At 47.0% G+C, this 21678-nt stretch overlaps 1 protein-coding gene across 1 annotated transcript; it reads left to right on the top strand.

The window, feature by feature from the left end:
- The first annotated feature begins 8168 nt into the window (after positions 1–8168).
- LOC124298801 (protein Wnt-10b-like) lies at positions 8169–20414 on the top strand. The gene is made up of 4 exons (XM_046751307.1): positions 8169–9377; positions 13060–13313; positions 17992–18275; positions 19034–20414. The coding sequence occupies exons 1-4, from the start codon at positions 9271–9273 to the stop codon at positions 19559–19561; spliced, it is 1173 nt and encodes a 390-aa protein (XP_046607263.1). The 5' UTR covers positions 8169–9270; the 3' UTR covers positions 19562–20414.
- Positions 20415–21678: the final 1264 nt, after the last annotated feature.

Raw genomic sequence — 21678 nt, 5'->3', positions numbered from 1 at the left:
TTATAACGTAAAATCTCGAATAATGTCAAAGGACCGATAAAAGGCGCTCGGGCACCGACCGTTTGTGTCCAAACACGATTCCCGCTCAACAAAGAAGTGTTAATTGCGTTATTATACACGCATTACAATGCGCGGCGATAATATCTCGACTCGTATTGTCCGATTATTATATGCAATGATGCGGCTGTATTGAGACGTCCCTCTCAGATCGGAGAGTCAATCTTTGGACGCGGGGGAGCTACGGCTGTAGGTACAGGACGTCGGTATTGAGAAGGGGACAGATGGAAAGACGCGCTCGAACTCGATGCCTTCGAAGATCCTTGTGCGCGATCACCGATCACCGATCACCGATCACTGATCACTTATCGCTGCAGATCGATTATACGATAAACTTCTTACCGAGTTCAACGGCGAGCAAAAGACAGTCGAGTAAATGGACCACCGTGCAGCGAATCTGGTAGGTAGGCAGGCAGGCTGCAGGTAGGTAGGTACGCGTATAGTCAGAACCTTGTGAATCGAACAAACGAGGCTAGGTACTTCGTTGAAGCTCATTACAAAAAAGTAGGGAAGAAAAAGGGGGCGGAAGAACAGTCGTTCAATTCTTTGAAAAGAGTTCAAGAGTACGAAGAGGAACCCAGCGGATGATGTTTCCGATGCGGAAGGTCCCGTTTCATGCTGTGGGAAACGTATTTTGAGGTAGAGTGATTGATACATCGTCAAGAAATTAGATCTCACTGCGGCTATCGAGATCCCACAGTTTTTATTTTTCCCACTTGGCAAGACCATCGAATCCAATTAGACCCGCCTCCGCTTCTTCATAGATCATGCACTGACGATATTCAATCAATCGCTCGACAGTTTTATTTCCTTCGCGTAAGAAGAACAATCTCGTGCGTAGAAGATCCTAGGTTCCGAGTAAAGCGAGTTTCACCAGCGTAATTTACGCAGTGGTAGTACTGGAAGATTTGGAGGCAGGAACAGATCGACGAGCGGATATTTTTAACACCCAGGAAAGCCGGATGTTTCTTACACTCGGTACTCGATTGTTCATTCGACAGACACGAAGAACCGGAAAGGATACGTGGAATCTTGGCGCGACAATCGGAACGACCGAATCGCAAGGCGGTTGGAGTGGCCGGAATCAGAGCCCTGAGGTCGGAGCATGCGAGGCGTAGGTGTTAAGATCCTAATCATGCATGGAGCGTGTAAAACATCGCCGATTAGCCATACTGGATCCCCACACGGCACCCTGAAGAAGGGCGGCGTGTTCGTAGGTGGCAAGATTTTAATCGGTGGACCCTCCGGGCGTGCGAGCTGAGCGAGCTGCGTGGTTCTCCACCCTCGAAGAGGAGGATGAGGACGAGAATGAAGGGGAGAAGGGGAGAGAGGCGAGAAGAGGAATAGAGAAAAGAATACCCGGCTTGGCGGAGCTGCAGAGCGCCCACGCGATGGTGTTGGCCGACCGAACGTCAGGAGGTGGCAATGAGCAGGGCACCGCCTCGCCGCTCCACCCATGAACATTTATCTTATTTTCTCATTTTATTTATTTCAAATACCGTTCCGGGAGGAAACCTTTTGTCGTAATACCCGGTCATGGAGGACGACTCCACACGACGATGGTGGCCCGCGCCGAGGATTGTGGGAACTGATTCCCTCGACTTGATCTTTGTACTCGCTGTGCCTGTGCTTGTTGTGTAAGAGGTTCAAAGCGCAACCCCGTCGCTCGTAATTCTGACGTCATTCTGATCTTGGTGCAATTTTTCAGTTCCATGTATTCAATTGTAACACGAATCAACCCCCTTGATGTACTTTTCCTGGCAATCTTTGAAATTTAGCAAGACGACCTTACAGCTCAGTTTCGAATCGATCTTGTAACAACGCGTTTCGAACACGGTATATTTCTCCCGAAACTTCTGCTTCGGCGCATCTGCTGCTAGAGGATTTCGCATGCTTGAGCCCACGTGCTGTTAATGGTAAGCCGTGGATTTTCGGCCGAAGATGTAAGTTTCAGGTCGAAGGCGCCTGGACCGATTTGTTGCGAGTCGAGGACCGGATATGAAGAATCGCTTCTCGGTGCTCGATTCTTTAGAATGCGGAATGAAACGGGTGCAAAGGGAGATATGGCTCGTAAGCCTGTAATAGCCAGGCTGATCGCGATACAATAGAAAACAATAACGAAGGATATGGATATGGATATGGATCTCCTTTTATCGTGAGCAGATTTTCTACTTAAACGGTAAACGTTTGTGCTAACACAAACAGGCGAGGCGAGGCGAGGCGGCCACGCCGCTCTGATCTTCGAAAGCAGATCATCCTCGGGGTACTTTGCCGAACAAATTGATCACGGCTGAACGATCCCGAACAAGGCTTGCCTTTTCGAGCCAGACTCGACGATCGGGACGGCAGCAGGTCTCGGATAGCAATATCGGTAATGAAACGGATATAGGTAGGTACCTACGAGTACTCACTCAAGCACAGTAGAACCTTGTACGATGGATACGGGGAGATACGGCTCGCACAATGTGCTCAGACATAATATCCTCAACGGAATCTGGCAACAGGTAAACAACGAGGAAGACAGCGTCTGGGGACGACGTTTATGCACACCCTGGCGCAGTGACTGTAGCTGAAGGTACAAAGGCGCGTACACATGTCGGACTGTGTACCTACCTACCTACCTACCTACCTACCTGCGCGCACCGTTGGATTATACGCGTGCTCTTCGACGCAGGAATAACAACTGACAACCGTTTAAGAATATGGCGCGCATTTCAAAGAATCCTTTTGACCTTCTCTCCGAGTGCTGTAAGTAAGATCTCGGGATCACTGGATGCCAATCATTCGAATACCCGGTAACGAAAAGGCCCTCTCGTCGAGCAGAATTGACGACCTAAGTGGACCTATTTTCAGAAACTCTTTTCAATGCATTCTACCCGCTTTCTTTGCCCGCTAACTCCGAACTTATATTTCTTTTGGTGTTGACGGAATAAAAACAGTTCATCGCTATGAACAGTGTCTTTCAAAAAGGGAATACTGTCGCTACATTGTTAATTAGTATCTGTTGGTTTTGAGAAACGGTGGGAATAAGAAATTGAAAGGTCATCGCAGCTTTTGTGAAAATGATATTGAGTTCCAGTAGGTAACCTTGAAATGAGAATGAACAGCGTTTCCCTAATGGATCACCCTGGAGAATTTCGCGAAAGGTTGATCCCCCCACTCGTAAAAATTTTTCAAGTCACCTTTTTTCATTCAACAGGTTCAAACGTTCGGTAATGTTCGTACGAGCATTCAGTCCTCATCGCAGACTCCAGATTGGGGGGGGGGGGGGGGGGGAGGGTAAAAAGTATTCCATTGATGTAGTACAAGAGAGAAATCGGATCAAGATATCGCCGCCAGTATAATTCCACGTGTAGGATGAGGTTCGCCGGTGATCCGGGGATCACGTTTAGCTGCTGCAGGAGGGTCGCGCGGGGCTAATGCGAGTAGAACACCCCATCATTAGCCATTATGTTGTCCCATAGAGTCCGAATGGTGCCCAAAAAACACCCAGATGTCGCAGGCACGCCCAGGCTATTCATGGGATCGGCTGGTCCCGCGCGTTGTGCCGCACCGTTTCAATATACAAAAATAAACGGGCAGAGAGAACCGATTATCTGACAGGACCTATCCTTCGTCGCTTTCGCGTGAATGAATCGAGACTGAAAGGGTTTACCTCTCGCTGTCTCCCTCCCTCGCTCCTCGCCAGGATGTTTGTACATTCATTACCAACGCATAAAGGAATAATTAATTCTAGTATTACTCCGGCCTAAAAAGGGTTCCGCATGTACGAGGCTGACAGCGACGAAACATACCCTCAAGGCTGCGACTGCGCGGGTCCCCGTCAAAGGAAAGGATTGAGATGATTAACCCCTTCTCAGTCAGCGCAATTTTTTTTCAAAGTAATTTGATGGACGAGATCGTCGACCGTTTTAACGAGTAATTGCTTTTTTCCATCACGACAAACTTGCGCGGTACATTGCACGTGCTTTCGTTAATCCCTCCGCCATCACGGATTGCTGAAGCTTACATTTTTTCTTTTTTCTCTCGGCAGGTAGAGGCCGTTTGATTATCCTCCGCTGGGTAAACGGATACGAAAGGTAAAAAGGAGAAACGCACTCTTTACGCATACGTGCGTACATATCCCGATGACCAACTGTCCGTCGTTAGCAATTGCGCGGGTATTAAATTTGCAAAGTGCTCGTTTAACGCTGAATAGGTTGGACAAGCTGTTGACAAACGAATGAGGACGTGGGTTGGCTGCAGTCGGGAGTTAAAGAGAAAGAAATAAAGGCGCGAGATCCCGCGGAGAGAATTTGAGGAGCAGTAGACGTGCCCAATTTGCATACCCGCGGGAGGACGCGACGACGGTCTTACGGCGAAGCACAAAGTGGCGGATAAAGGTTATAATACGAAAAGGTTGGAAGGTTGAAAGGCGGGCCCACCATTATTGCCCACCTACACGAGGATGCCTGCCCAATCAATCCGCTCGTGTGAAGTTTAACAGCGACGGTCCAACAGCCGTAATCTAACGCATAGCGGGACGTTAACGAATATTTACTTGCAAAATGCGTAGGCATGAATATCTGCGTGAAAATTATACAACCATTACGTGGTTTTTAGTTTGCCGTTTTTTTTCTACTGATTTTTCTCTTCTCTTCTTGTTTTTTCCTTTTTCTTTGCGTTATGAAAAATTTATTTTATCAGAAGTTCGCTACTTGGAAATTCCAGGAATACAACGTATATTGCGGTCGGACGAAAATATTCTGTACTTTGCAGACTCGCGCGTGTTACGCGGTTAGCAGAATGTTTCATCGCAAATCCTTCGAATTGTTTCACTTTGTATATTGAAATTTTTCGCAAACTTCATCCAACCTCCCAGGTCTCCTCCCAGAGATGACTTTGGTATTCTTTCTATACGGATTTTTCAACCTCGAAGCAGGAAATTTGACAAAAAAAAAAAAAAGGAAAAAGAGAACTCACGAAAAATTTATCTGAGAAGAAAATTAAGATTGTCAAGCTCGCTTTCACTTCGTGTCGTATGCGTGCAACTTTTGTCTGAACACTCGAACACCGTATATGCTTTGATTACTGAACAACACCAAAGGGTTTACTTTACGCGTGGTGAACAAATGTCGAAATCTTTTTTTTTTTTAAAGATGAGTTCTTCCCTCTGAGGCAAGCTTATCGAGTCGTCTTCCTATAGTGATGCTGTGATTCCAGTACTTAGGAAGATCCAGCATCCTGGGTAGCGTGAAATCTGGATAGAAATTCGAGCCGAGTCTCGCGGAGTGGAAGTCACGTCTCAATTAAAAGGCCGGACCGAATGCACGTAGGCTTCGGTTAACAATTAACGATTTTCACAGTAGCTCCTTTACGGTGCGCCGCATCGTTTCGCGGAAATGCCGGCATCATGGCAGCCCGGTGCAATCGATTATCACACTCTGTTCTCGCGATGTTTTTACGCCCTAAAACGTGTTGATAATCATCAATAGATGAGGGAAGGAAGCCGGCCATTCAACGAGATGTGGTTCAAAAATACCGCGAACTTCGGCCCTTTCACCCGACAATTCCCAGCTCTCTTCTCGGTTACGTAGACGACGATTATTAATCTCTGAATACGCTCGCATATTATGTCTACCATCGATCAACACTTCGAGTGCCTCCGTAACCAAACGAGTGACGATTGAGCAGCGAATTTACACAAATGGTGGTACGTGCGAGGCCTGCACGCTAATGAAAACTTCAAGCTGATGTACGATGACTGCTTATCGTTGGGTAAGGTTTTCGAAGAAAAATAAAATTCACGGAACATTGATTATTCGTTTCTTACGATCCACGATTTTTCGGCTCAAGCGTTCCACAAGATCGAACAAATAGTTGCACAGATTTTGTCAAATCTTAAACAGCCACTAACGAAAGTATAAGATGAGATTGAAATTTTTCGACGTAAAAATGATGTCAGCTAATAAATAATACAGCGATCAACTGAACAGGCAATTGAAATCCATCGATGGATCTTTCGGCTAACGATCATCCACGGTATAAATAATTACAAGCGTTGACGATGCGCAGGTTCACTCGTTGCCTTCAGGCGAGATCTATAAAGCGCAAGAGCGACATAAATATTCATCGCCGATCGTTATGCCCACGTAACACGATGCTCATCCTCTTTATGGATCTTTAATTATTTCCATAGAGACCCGGTGGTCTCCTTAATCCTCGTACCTACTAGCGTGTCTCATATTTTCCTTCCATCTTGAAACAAACGCCTCCTGCAACAGGCCTGGACGCGCGGGTATAGGCATAAGTTGTAGTACCTACTCTGTGGAAATAAGCATCAGGGTTTACCGCCGAATCACTGTTCCTACACGAGCTATTCAAAAAGATCGTCGCGACGCGTAGGAAGACGTGGATTTTTGATTCCAGCTGGGACAAGAACCAATTAGTATATTGTCGAGGAATCGAGATGCCGTGGGTCCTAGGCCTTGGGGAGTCCCTCGAGGAGGAAGAGTTGGGCGCGCATTGCTCGGTGATAGGATGATCGAACGACCAGATTGTATCGTAGCTCGCGTGCCAGTGTCGCCCAGGGTTTGATAAGTAATGTCTTCCGATAGGTAGCTGCAGGACGCGGTGGTCGAGCGGCCGAAAACCGAGGCCCGGAAAGTAGAAACCGTCCGGGAGCGACTCGCCGATGATATCGTGAAGATACCTGCGGGCCCGACTCGGGAACGGCTAGAAACCAGCGCTGAATTGTACACCGAGCAGCGTGCTTTCCTCTGCGGGAGGAGAAATCGGTCGTGATATTCGTCGCGGTATTTTTGTTACTCGCTTTAGATCCGTGCCTACAACTCCTGGGTCTTCAGTCTCGTCTAAGATCGAATCTGCGTAAAATCTACTCGGTACGAGCGGGTGGGAGACAAGCCTCAATTACGCTGATTGACTCTTCGAGGGTGGCGGAGTGACGGAGGGGTAGGATGACTTCTGAGGGGGGCAAGAAAGGTAGGGGAGGTTGAAGCCCGCCCACCGCCCCATCACGTGACCTCTGCGGTCCAGCCTCCTCGCCGTTTCCCTCTAGGGCACCAAAGGACCACCACCGAAGGGTGCAGACTCCGTCATCCCCACGTTGCGACGACTTCGGAGCTTTCGGCATTGACTGCTGCGCCGTGCCGAATTACTTTCCTCGGCGGAAAGACGGCATGGAAAAATTAAACTCAACGGCGAAAGTTTCGGTCTCTGTCTCTTGACTGCAAACGCGGATGCTCAAACGATAATTGATTTACCGATTCGGTAGGTATAATCTGTGAGACAACGTCTCCAGGCTATATTCTAGAGACAAAAGACGACGGAAGTAACGCCGGTGCGAGACCTTGAGAAAAAGAGAGACAGGGAGGAAGAGAAACGATGACGCGCGATAGGCTGGCAGGCAGGAAACGATTTTGAATTTGGGGAGAACGTGTAATTGGAGTAAACCGGGTAAGATGGTACCTCCTTATCGTGATGAGGAAATTGTGGTTCATCAGACCAGAGAATGAATCGAGGTCCGAAAAGTGGCGAAAGGAATGAGGAATACCGCAGTGTCAAGGTGTACAAGGGGGAAGGACGAAGGAGGAGATGGAGCCTCGCAGGTAGTGGGAGGGGTTGGTGAAAATCACTTGGAGAAATCCTGCATGCAGAAGATTTCCGCAGCCGCGATGGTAATTGGCAGCGGCAGCGGCGGGGATTTTTCAACGCCGAGATCATCTGTATATCACAGGGCAACGTGAAGTGAAGTGAAGAGAAGAGAAGAGAAAAGAAGAGACGCGAAGCGAAGAGAAGAGAAGAGAAGAGAAGAGGAGAGAAGAGGAGAGGAGAGAAGAGAAGAGAATGCAGAACACGGAGGTCCGTGCCATGTCGTCGAGGTACTCGGGCACATATCTCGAATCGGGGTGATGGTGGTGGAGAGGATGGCGATAGTGGTGGTTGTGGTGCGGTGTGCAGGTGATGCCGTGATGGTGATGGTGGTGGAGAAGATGATGATCGTGGTGGGGGTTGGTTCTTCGCAGCCTCCGCCACTCTCCCCTGGAGCAGAAGGTTAGGAAGGTCCCCGCGCACTGCGCGAGTCCATCATAGACACACCGACAGAGACTGACAGCTCCGTGTTACAGAATCTGCCCATACATTCGCTAACCTAGCCACACGTCGTCCCGCCGAGTAAACCCATCCATTCTCTATCTATGCCCGACACGGGAAGTTTGTCCTTAACACTATCGAATACTATTTGCACTTCGCCGCGTCCCGCCAGGACCCAGGCCGTGTAACTTTTTACTTTATTTGAGCTCAAGGCTTTGCCGTGAACGTACGCGAACTGACACATCATCCTTCTCGCGGGCTCTGTGTGGAGAAACCTGGGTATCTCTTTTTTTTTTTGTCTTGCTTTTACCCCCGACATTTTTTATTTATCTTTTTTTTTCCGGCCACCGTGTAATTATCGTTTCTTAAAACGCCCTCTCGAGATTCAGCACGGTTAATCGGACCCCGGACAACCAAAAGCTTGGACCTAATATCGTCGACATGAAGATACGGATTGTGTTTTATCAATGGCTTGGCAAATCCAGTGATTAAACGAGTGGAATAATTAAAAAAATAACAAATATAACTGGGATGTAAGACTACAAAGATCGTCTAGCACGAGTCAAAAACGATACACCGAAATTCGAATCCAGCGGGTTAGATGAATGTAACGATATTTCGAAAACACAGAAGTCAAGAAAGACGAAGAAGAACAGGGGGAGTGGAAAATCACACACTGAGTCAATGAAATAGTGCAGTTTTACGTTGATTGAAAATAGATTCATTTTTTCAAAACCGCTGTCGCATAGAGCAATGAACAATCGCTGTCGCGAGTGAAAATTAACGAACTTTTGACAGAACCGAACACCGTGGCTACTAATTCTCCCGCGGGGTCTTTCAAGTCCCTTCGGATGCATCCAGATTGCATCGCCCAGCATCCAGTGAATCAGTGACGAGCTCTTCAGTGCTGTCAAAGCTACGCCGGTCCCTGAGGCTAGTCCTTGACGCGTGCCACGTGCTGATCAGAGGAGCCGCTCTGCGACCCGGAAGGGTTGATTCCCGGAGGAGAGACGGGAGAGAGAAAGAAAGAGAAAAAGAGCGGGACACCGGTCTCGTTAAAGTGAACAGATCGAGTGAGCGCGAATTGAAAAATTTTTCATGATATATTGAGGCGATGACAGGATGCCTTCGTTTCGACGACGTGTGCCCAAACCACCCCCATCGCGTATAGTATCCAGATTCTATAAGCTGATTCTAGCCACCGTGATCATTTTTATCTCAAACTATCGGTAAGTAAGACACGTTTATTTATTCATTTATCATTTTTTACCAGCAAACTGATCCAGTTGTATCAACTTTAATCTAAGAATTCACTCATCCATTCAAAAATTTCAACAAAAGCAAGGCTTACAAGCTTCACATACTAGATAGTACTTGGCACGAAACAGACGAGCTTGTCGAAACTATCTGATGAAGTTGTTTCATTTTATCAATGGATATTTTGTCATAAGATGCAAGAAAAAAAAATTTAACAATTTACAGCTAAACATGTCAGAGTAGAAGAGATCGTTATCACATGTTATTTTTTCGTTGGAAAGTTCGAGAAATTTTTTTTTTTCCAATTTAAGAATGGAAAGTTTTCCAAAATTGGTCGAATGTAGTATACTTACAACAAAACGTAGAGGGTGCATACACCAAGGGATGAAAAAAAACGGCAGAGGGTTGGACAGGGTGTAACTAATTTCGGTCAGTGAAAAATTGACGACCTGGTAGCGCCTTGCGGAAAGAATTTGTCAATAGAGGCGTTTTTCCCTGCCTTTGACTGCCTCGTCACTCTAAACCCCGTGACTCCCCCGATGACACAGCGCTGAAACGACCCGAAGTCTAAATTCCACAAAAATCACACTTCAACCGATTTCCACTATAGACATTTCCAAAACTCGCTCACCTGTCCCGTGACAATTGAGCCTAGAGTTGAGCAAAGTTCTGCCAAAATTTTCAAAGCGGGAAAGAAAATTAACAGGCAGGAAAAGAGAATGAATTAACGACGAAAGTGTAACGGTCAAGTTTTACCTGGATATTAGATCCGAGCGTTCTTTTTTGCAGGCCGACACATTCGGTGACTGCAACGAAGGCGCAGCGTCAATTGCACACGATTAATAATATAATATCGAAACCAGTGTTCGCTCCGGCAAAGAGCGAGTATACAAGCATGAACACGACTACCGTGCGACACGACTCTGTGATCGTGACAAACAGCTTCTCGGTTCTAATAAATAATCCTTCACCGACAACTTGACATGACGGCATTGAATTATACCGACGCGTAGGGGGGCAATGTAACACTCAATGAAGTATAGTTCACGTGTCACGAAGTTAGTTGGTGGCTATCGTCACGGCTCACACGTAACGTATGTACCACGCGGAACAGCGAACAATACCCGAAGAATTTCTCAAGATCAACGTTACCTACTCTTCTCAGGGAAGCGAAACGTGATTTGATTTCGGTACAACCTTTGCATTTCGAGAATATTAGTGAAAAGTTAAGGACTGGTGGTTCCTCGACAAAGCCCTCAACGTTCGTAGAATATCGTGATTTTTGTTATCGCCGCTTTACGATCGCTTCTAAATTAATATCAAACCAATCAGACTTTCCGCCGTGGTTTACGTCTGGTAGCCCCGGTGTTGATAACAAATTCAATTTATCTACTTCCTCGTAACTTTAATCAGCCGAAATGAAAGCTGCGCCGAGGTTAATTGTAAAAATGTACTATCGCGTGTTAAAGATAACTTAAACAAATTTTAAAAAATTTACAAGTAAATTGCCTCATTAATTTATACTCTCGTCATTTGTCGCGTTTTACGAGCCGAGCATGGCAGTGAATTAATAACAATCGAACGATCGGTAAGTCCTGGTTGAATATTCAGGAAATATTCACTCGGTAGAAGAAAACTTCAATTCCTAGAAATTTTTCTTGCATGTAATAATCAAAGGCGGGTATAACGCGGTCCGATGAGACAAGATGAGGATTTATTTGCCTATTCCTCAGCAAACGACGGTCGTGCCTTTTATCCGCAGCTGCTTGTAATCAAAAAGCGCGAATAAAAGATGAAGGGAGGGAGTGGCGCCGTTTTGTTTTCCCAAATTATTAATCAGCCGCGATAGCGGGCCTCTAAACAGCCAGCCATTAGGCTCAGGCAGCAGCCGGCGCTTAAGATAAAGCCTAAGAGCCTCTTGGACGGTATCCAACTTATCGTCTCTTTGAATATTCGCACCTTTCGACCTTCGCCTCGTAAAACATTGTAAAGAAAAACAGATGACCCGGTCCTCCTCTTGTAGGCCGTCGGTAGCCGGTCACCGTCAGGTTGCAACCCGCTGTTATGACGTATCGGCTGACACAAAGCACGAGAATAGTAATTACCCGTCGTGCAGTTTTTTTCTACTCAGCTTGCGAAATCTTCCTACGTCGAATAGTAAAGCACCTACCCAAAGGAGTTACCTTATACGTGTAGTAATAATGGTATAGGCTCGTGGCGCTTCCGTACGCAGAGATCAGCCTCGTCGAAGATCGCTGCTGCAGCGATGCAGGAACGTCTTTGAATCTTTCGAGGCGTTAGAGGAGTTCGAGTTATTGAGGACCCCATTACGGCTACATCGTAGTCCGGCTATCTTTCGCAGCTATTAATGGTCCGACGAATGTAGATTAATGATTGGAACTGGCTCAACAAATTGCCGGACACCGTTCCACGACCGAGGAACGTATCGTTATCATCTGATTTTACTTTTATATGAGGTCCAACCTTCTTTTTTTCAGTTCATGCGAGAGTTATTCTTTTTTTTTTTTATTTTTTTTAACATGTATTGGCCAAATTGAGGAGTATTCATAAAAAATACGCCTTTGCTTCTCGTACTCCTCTTATATTATTATACTTAATTAATTCCAAGTGTAGATGTGTCGACGCACACCTATCGTCGAGGTTACTCACATTATACGGCAGTGATGGAATTCAATGTTTATTGAGGAGAAATGTTTTTAGCGACACCCAAGGCGACGCTTACCGATTTGGCGAGCGATAACTTCAGCGATAACTACCTGCCGCGTTGTATCTCACAGTTTTTTATCTCAAGCCACGTCCCTCGGTGGCAGAAATGTATATACGAGTTGTATGTTTTTGGAACAACTGCACACTGGGACGGACGCACTCTGAAGCTTCGAGAAACGTGCGTAAAGAATCCAAAATGGCGGAGATATTTTATTCACTCGAGTTCTCGGAGCTGGAGACGAGAAACACGGAATTTCGCTTTTAACGAGGAATACCCACCTTCGGTTGTAAATCGGGAATTGCTCGTGGCGCAGAAATGCAGGTATAAGCGCGCAAGTAAAACCTTCGCGTTCTACTCGCTTTTTTAGTCTTCACTCCTAGCCTGCGATTAGAAGGCACTACGATCCTGTCGATGAATCATTTTTAAGTGCACCAGTACGAAATGAAATTTTAGCCAACCTCTGAATAATCGAACACTGCAGAGCGCGGTAGAGAGAGAAAGAGGAAGAGATAGATAGAGAGAGAGAGAGAGAGAGAGAGAGAGAGAGAGAGAGAGAGAGAGAGAGAGAGAGAGAGAGAGAGGGATGAACGAACACCCCGGAGAAGCTGTGTTCGTGTTCCTGATCAGGAATCCGATAGCCAGAGATTTTGGGGGGAGATCATCGCATACCATCCTCAGGAGGAATGTCCCCCAGTCGAATTCCCGAACCCTAAAATCACTCAAACGGATCGTGCGCGTCTTCGCGTGGGAAAATTAGCTCCTGGTGTCGCTAAAGGGTTGCCTAAAGAATATTTCGTTCCGGCTTGGTTTCGCGACAGTTATCATTTTCGCAAACGTCAAGGAGAAGAAGGAAATGATCTGTACGAGCAGGGGGTGTCTTGTGGCGAATGTTTTCATGAAACTCTGTCCTCTCTTTGATTCCACAGGGCGACGTGTCTGATGAGCAATTCCGTCGACGACTGGGCCGGGGGAAACGCCATTGTCTGCAGTGGTATCCCAGGTTTGACCAAGGAGCAGCGAGAGCTCTGCAACAGGAACAGTGACGTGACTGTCGCCGCTCTGAAGGGACTGCAAATGGCCGTGTCCGAGTGTCAGCACCAGTTCGCATGGCACAGGTGGAACTGCTCCTCGCTGACGACGAACAGCCGCAACCAACAGAGCAGCATTCTTCTCCAGCGAGGTAAGGGGTTGATTTTCCTCATTTCCCGTCGGGGATCTTTGATGATGTGGTGGACTCGTTGCGAGGGGCTAAGTGGGGCGCTTGATTTAGGGCACCGCGGCAGCAGCCATCCTAAGGTATGCCTAAATCAAATAGCCAGGCATACGCACACTCATCTACTTCGTGCGGCGGTGGAAAACCTGACCCAATTCCGTAATAAGAGAGAACGTTACGGTGTGACAGATAAATTTGCCCCGTACGTGACGCATGGACGGAAACATATTTCGTTCCGACTGAATGTTGCTCCGGAGTCCAGAACAGCCCGGCTAGTGCGACGACCATATGACACACCGGACAACGAGCGCACCTGACCTGAAAGCCTAAGACCAAGGAACGAAATAATAAAAACAGTTTGCCGGGAATAAAAGTTAGGAAACCCTGTTCTTATCGTACCAAGATCATACGTCTACCCGTGCCTCAGTTCTTTTGTTCCAAGGAAGGTGTTGATTGTTCGTATTGCCGGACTTTTATAGTACCCACGATCCCCTACGTGATTTCGAACTTCCTTAAGTCCACTGCTCCTACCGCGAACCAATTCACCCACCAACGGACGCGTCGTGGGGCGACGGTCCGATGGCTAAGCCTGGCACATTCGAGAAACCATCGGAGCACACCCTTGGCAATTGAAATTGAAAGGCGTCGATGTCAACCGATCGACACAGCTACCGTGAGTGAGGCTTGGGGAACGTACGAAGAGAACGTTAAAGGTTCAGCTAGTTCTCGCACCCGGTGGATGAAAGACGTATGGACGTATCGAGACGAATAAAGAGGGAGATAATGGTTGTCCCGGTGGCTTTTGGCCGAAGAGAGGATGCCTGAGAGTGGATGGATTTTGTTAACGCGGTATGAAAAAAGTGTGGCTAATCGTTCCTGGGTCTGACAATAAGTTGAGGAGCTGTTTCGGTGAGGAGGATCCGTTGCCGTAGAAAGGACCGATTTGCCGATTATTGAGTCGTTATATATCGGGTATGGCCTCAGTCGGTTTCCAGGAAGCGACGCCTCTTCCTTTTCATTGTCAGTATCCTTTATAAATCTCTCGTCAGCCGCGCGCTGTTCGGTCGGAGGCATACGGTGCATGGCTCTATGCCGTGGTCCGCGTCCGCGTCCGCGTCGCCACAAATCCACCGTGTCAAATTCGACAGGGTCCATCTTGTTCCCGGGAGAGTCGAAGCCATCGTCGGGCGTAGCATCACGCAGAAACGGGAACGGAACGGCGGGATGGTCGGTTGGCTGCAGCGACTACAGCGGCTCCCGTGAGTCGTTAAATCCACGGTGCTTTCATAACTCAGCCACGAAGAGTCGGTAAACAACTTAATATATTACGAAAATACACGGGCACCTTACTTACGTCAGGGCCACACACGTGCACCGTGAGCAACAGCAGCGCCGGCTCACCGGCCGTCAAACGATTCGGTGTTTATTACGACCTTAACGGCTTTTTGATCGGTTCCAGACCACTTCCGTTCCTCTTCTACCCTTTTTTCGAACCCGATACAAGATCCTAGAGGCGTGCGAACTGCGGATTCGTCTTTCGTCGTCATCCCCGAATCGGAGAGCCGGCGCTTCGCTCTTCTAATCAGCCTAGGGTATAACACGCGCTGGTTACCAAAGATCCGAAACATGTCACTCGGTTAGCGCACAACAATGGAGAGGCGGTCGGAAAAAAACGGCGTGTCTAAAACCACGGAAAATTCGGTGACAGTTGATCAACGATAAAAAGAAACTGTCCTCAAAAAAAGCGAAAAAAGAACAACACTATCTGGGTTCGTGTACGAGACCGCGCAGACGCTGAGTTGCAGCTATGCAGATGCAGATGAAGATGAAGATGAAGATAGAAATATCCCAATCCGTCAGCTCGAGCGCGCGTTTGAAAAATAAATAAATAAGTAAATAAAAACTACCGGATCACTCACCCACGAAGGGGGAGGAGGGTATGGAGCATATCGCGCCGTCGAGTAAATCGGCCCCGTCAATGCATTTTAATCCGCGATCCGGTGTGTCTTATACCTTGCGGCACGATCCACCCTACTCTTTCTCTTCGTCTCTCCCTATCTTCATCCCTCTCCTTCGTACACGTGTATCGTGCAAAGCAGTGGTCAACCGGTTGATTTCACGGCTGCACCACGCGTGTAATTGACGATGTAACCAAATCAATAACCTTTGATATCGACGCGCGAGCGACGGGGCGGCGAGCCGAGAAAAGAGGGCACGGCTGACACATTATTACCGCTTGCGTTTATCGGGCATCGAATCGAATCCCCAAGCAGCGGATCTAACGTACGAAGAATTAATCATTATTTTACCACTGACAGGAAGCCCGAGCAAGAAAGGTCCTATAGTGTTTGCTGGGCGATCCGTCTTGTCGCCGAAGACACGGTACAGGGCGGCACAAGTCGACTTCGACAAAAACCTCCTTTGGCACCCTCCGGAAGTTGCAGCTGAACTCAAAATTTTATTGCAACGGTATCTCGGATCGAAGAAAAATTCATTGAGAGAGAATGGATTCGAGTATAATTCTGTTTCGAAACTCTTCTACCGTTGCAACCCTTTCCAAAAGAATAAGATTAACGAAACCTCACGCGTTATAAAGAGATTCCTCGAACGATAATCAGTCTAAATAACCCGGCGGCTCGATTGTCTACGACAAATGTGTAAGAAAAAGTAGGTTGAAAATCGCGGGAATTTTTGGGAAGGTTGGAGGAAATAAAATTACGGAAAAGGCGAGTATTTTTAAACGCATACAGCGATAGAACAAATATCCATACGGCGGCCCTGCGTGCGAAAATACTTGGTCAGGATCGCGGAGCGGACAGTAGGTAGAGATAGCGCTGGGATCGGAGGTGCTCGCGTTGGCTCGTTGGAAAGAGCAGAGAGTCCCGGAGAGACGTACAACTCCCTGGAGAGGATTTATTGCTACGTCCCCGGGTACCGCTGCTGTCCACCAGCCCTGGTAGCTATCTGCATTAAAAAACAGTTGCTGCCAATACCCGTATATAGCAGAAGACGTACGAAACCCCTCCCACCCATGGAGTCCTTATACGCGGACCCGACGAACGAACGAACGGAGCCGTGGAGAGCGGAGATCTCCGCACCGTCGTTTACCGCGAAAAAGATGATACCAGCTATACCATAAGGCAGGAGATGATAATTCTCGTTTCAGTTTTTTACCGATTAAATTCCCGGAGACGACGCGTGGATATAAAGTGCGCAAGGCTCGTGACGCGGTCGAGCTGAGAGAAAAGCTTACGGTAGTAGGGAACGACGAGCGAGCGACGAGGATCGGTTCCGATGATCAGTCCTCATTGTTTTTCGAACCGAAAATTTAATCAACGCCGAAAGATTCCGCGAGTATTCCGCGCAAACGTAACGACGACGATTACCGCGGGACGTGTCATCGTGTCCAGAGGTAACAAATCCTCCTCACCGAAGGGGACCAGGAGATGCTCGGAGAACTCTTCTTGGCGCTTTTGCTGGGATCTCATGAATAGTGCAAAACTCTCAAGTGCTACAGCAGCTCGGAGGCATTGTGTATTCCACCGCGTACAGGGAGAGAGGCCTGTGTCGTATCGTTTGTAAGTTGACAGCCACCACTGCTGCCGTTCGATCCTCGGTTGTCCGTCAATTCGCGTCGAGCCGTCGGCCTCTGTTCCGTCTTCGTCTTCGTCTTCGTCTCGGTCACCGTAATCCGGAGAAAAACCCCGTTTGACGTAACGTTATTTACAAAGTCTCCCGCAGTTGAGCCTTTCCAAATGTCACCGCAATACCTTCGAGTTTATTTCGCCGCGGGTAGGCACGCGAGATAAGAAGAGGTAGCTGGCCCACCCCGCAAGGAAATCCAGCTCCGCCATCAAAAGACGTCCAGCTAAGTAATACTTCCCGCCGTACCCGCACTGTCCGATGCCTGTCCATCCTCCGGAGTCGACTGCAAACGTCGGCCGGATTTCCTTCTAAGGACTACGACTCGTAACTTGTGACTGTCCAGGGGAGCCGTAGCGCAATTTAGTTGCAATTTGCTATGCCGTCACTTTGTTTCGAGCTACAGAGCTCGAACCTCTCCTTCTCGTACGTAACTCACCAGCTTAGGAGTGAAAGCTGTCCAGAAATTCACGTCCGTCAGATCGAAACGAAACCAACAAATTGAGTTCATCCCACCCCAATAATCCATTGATCCAATTCGGTAAAATACAATGATAATTCTTCACTTATCACAATTATATTTGCAATGCATACGAGAAAGAAAGGAGTAGGTATAGCAGGGATAGGCGGTAGTAGTAGAAACGCCCGCAGTCGCACGAGGGATAAGAGAAAATGTCAAAAACCTTGTCCAGGTGTAGTCGAACCCAAGTCCAAAGCACCGACCAGCAACCTGGCGCCTGAACGGCGTGACCCATCTTAAACTTTTGCATGTTGCCGTTCAGGACATAATTGACAGGCCGGGGATTTGAACTCAAGTCCTTCCGCTCCGCAGCCACGAGTCCTGGCACCTGAGCCACTACGGTCGGTAATAAAATATGTGAAAGATACGTGAAACCCTTTGGAATTCAACAGGATGGAATTATTGTGGATTTCGTTGCAAACAACGCGCCTATCGTAACGTGATTTCGCGGCGATGGTTTTCACCTCGACGTCCATGTTCCAGGTTATAGAGAAACAGCCTTCGCCTACGCGATATCGGCCGCTGGTGTCGCGCACAGCGTCGCCAGAGCGTGCAGCATGGGTCGTCTGGTATCCTGCGGATGTGATCCATCCAGCTACAAAGGCAGACCTCCAGCGAAAGCTCGGGGCGCGCAGTGGAAATGGGGTGGATGCTCCCACAACCTGGACTACGGGATGCAGTTTTCAAGGCACTTCTTGGACTCTCGTGAAAAGGCGGGCGACATCCAGTCGACGGTCAATTTGCACAATAACCAAGCCGGACGATTGGTGAGTGAGATTTATTTTCCTGTCTGACTCCTCTGATCATTTTATGGAATTTCGACGTCTTGAGGACAGTCCTTTCCTCGGCAACTCCTCTTTGTTTCAACTTTCTTACCAGTCTTGTGGCCCAGCCTAGTAGTCCCCGTCCAAGGGTTTCGACGATGGCGTCAACGCGCTTTCAGCGTCCAATAATTCAGACGCATACGCGCGTCCTTTGTTTTTTCTTGCTTCACCCATCTCCCGCTCCTCATCCTCCTCCTCGTCCACCTCTTCTTCTTTTTCTTCTTATTCTTCACTTTTTTGTTTCTTTCCTAACTTTTTACTTTTTAACGGCTCGCTCGCGGCCTCGATACCTACCCACCGACCCCATACGCCGCACCGTGCATCTCTTATTCGAGCCCGCTCACGCTTCACGTTATTAAGACGAGGCCCCCGGGCCAGACCACCCAGCCATAGACTCATTAACTGTTTTGTACGCGACACCTCTTTGTCTAAGACCCCATCCCCGCATCTCCCTCCACTCCATAGGCACCTGCTAACCAACGCGAGCCTTTCCGTTTGTACAACATGTTAGATCCGAAAACTTTTTCCGGTGATTATCCCTCTATCCCTAAGTCTCCCTGTACAGGCATTGTTTGTTATTTCTTCGTTGGGGTTGAATTGCCGCGAGGTCAGAGCCGCATATAAAAATATAATATCCGCGTATAAAAAACGACCAACACCTCCGACTTACGGATATTAAATATCTTCGGCTGCTTTTTCAGGCGCTGTCAACCAACATGCAGGTGCGATGCAAGTGTCACGGAATGTCGGGATCCTGCGAGTTGAAGACGTGCTGGAAGGCGGTCCCTGAATTCCGTATAATCGGTAAAACGCTGAAGGACCGTTTTCGCAGCGCGATTCTGGTCGCTCAGAGCAATTTGGGGAACATCACGCCACTGACCAGAGTTCGAGGCTCGCGGCGAAGAAGACCGGAGCACAGGCAGAAGCAGCGCAAGCACAGGGGCGGCCGAAAACGGAAGCCGAAGGACCTCGCGAAGCAGCTTTTCTACTACCAAAAGTCACCGAATTTCTGCGAGCGGGACCCGGCAGCCGACATTCCCGGCACCAACGGCAGGCGGTGCAACCGAACCAGCCCCAGCGGAGACGGCTGTGCTTCGCTGTGCTGCGGCCGCGGCTACAACGTCGTTCGTCAACGACGGACCGAACGATGCCACTGCAAGTTCCACTGGTGCTGCTTCGTTCAGTGCCAAAATTGCACGGTCGAGGAATGGGTCACGGTCTGCAAGTGACTTTTTCACGGTTTCTTATTTTATACCGGAGAGTATGCAGCAAATCAATATCAACGGAACAATTTCGACGTTATTAACATCTGTATGATCGTTGTTTCGTGCGCGGATTATTATCGGGTTATTTTCACGTTTATTGATGGCACTTATAGAGAGAAAAGCGATTGAGACCAAAGATAAATAGTACTGAGATGGGTGAATTTTTTATAACACACAGATAAACAACTTTATGCTATCATTTTCGATTCTTTACCAAAGTAATATGGTATCTGTTACATTCACTTTTGTCTTGAGGATTCTTCTTTCTCAGGAAATATCGAACGCGTTATCGAATCAAATGAAACGGTGTCACCCGATCGATCGACGCTCGACATTTTTCTTTAGTTTTTTCTCTGATACTACAAGCACTTTGGAGATTTCAATGAGCCGATAACGTTGTAGGAAAAACGAGCCGCCCATTTCTCCTTCGTCGAAGATAAGATTTGTCATTAGAAATATTAAAGAATTTTATTATACAATTTGAAAATGTAATTTATCACTTGGGAAGCTTGTATATTATTATATATACGTACCTAACCGGTGAAAATGACCAGACTGACACAAATAATGATGTAGTTAAGTAATTTTTAAGGGTTGTATGAATTGCATAAGATAGGCGTTTACAGTATTGAGTTAAAAAAATGTAAAATAAACGTGGCTATAATTATAGGTAGGTGAATATGCATATATGTATATGTAATAAAAAGGCAATTGACAGTTGCCGGTGAGAAGCCTAGGCAATAATTACTGTGCCGTTTATAACAATAAAAATAACAAAAACAACAACAACAACAACAACAACAATAATAATAATAACATTGATAACTGTAAGATAGTATTAAATAATATAAACAATTCCTAGCCCATAAGAGTTTAATTAATTTATTTATTATAAGTTTATTTAATATTTAAACATACACGTATATGTATATGTTCGTACATATATTATATATCATTATATACAACGTCAAATCAAATAAATTGTAACACCTCTTCTACTCTGCAGTATTATTAGCCATAATAAATACTACGCGAAAGGCACGACTGTATACTGAAACGTACAATAATAAAAAGAGTTCCTTTATAAAACTGCTAGTGAACTTCTGGCCTCAGCTCTTTTCTCTAATCTCCTCAAATGCAACCTCAATCAAAACACCCCTGGCTGACTGAATCCCCGGCTTTTACCCATTCAAGTCTTTTCCAGGATCCTCATTCGTTTCTGTAAGCGACAGGCAGTAAGCCTCTTCGACTATTTTCAAGCACTTATTCCGTCCTGATCTAGTCATAATCGCCATGTTAACTACGCTTCCCTGGATTCAAAAGCACTTCGTAAGCTCGGTCTACCGGAAATGCAACGGGACCGATAAACACCCTTTATGTTCGGGTAAATACATTTCTATGAAGTGTATCGACATCTTTTAGCTCCATCGTTTTCTTTCACAAAACCAGCAGGTTTCAGTCGACAGCGAAAGTAAACTTTCTCGCATTCCATAAAACGTAGAACCAGCGACACTCGACATATTTCACAGAATGATTATTGAAATTTTTATTGATATAGAAGGTATTCACCGGCACAAATTCCAAATGTTGTTTTACGAAAATTTAAGAAAGACTAATATATCTCTCGAGTCTTAACCTGCATCCAGCGATCGTTGATAAAACTCGCTCCTCACCGAGCTCGACGTTGGTATACCTATGATAGGAAGGCACACACAGCGTGGGCAAGATCGATCGATCGCCGATTCACGAGATACGATGGATCCGAGATCCAAGATGCGAGATGCAAGATGCGAGATGGTCTTCCATAATGTTTATTCATTAACCTGAGCTTTATATTTCCGATGCCTTTGATTCGCGCCGCTTATAATCGAAGTGTGACCAGTACACGGTTTATCGTACGATCAGTGATACGTCTTGTAGTTGCGCACAGCCTCGCCGAGATACGTAGGAATCGCGTACGCACGGTACGTATACGTACACTCTCTCAATGGCCCTCGTCAAACCGCAACCCCTTATTGATTTTGTATGAGAAAATAAATACCGAATGGTATTCCAGTGTTACGTAGGCGAATGGGAACGCT

The sequence above is a fragment of the Neodiprion virginianus genome, chromosome 2 (genome assembly GCF_021901495.1).
Source record: "Neodiprion virginianus isolate iyNeoVirg1 chromosome 2, iyNeoVirg1.1, whole genome shotgun sequence".
Classification (NCBI taxonomy): Eukaryota; Metazoa; Arthropoda; class Insecta; order Hymenoptera; family Diprionidae; genus Neodiprion; species Neodiprion virginianus.
Note: the sequence above shows the minus strand (reverse complement) of the source record. Positions and strands in the feature narration are given on the sequence as shown.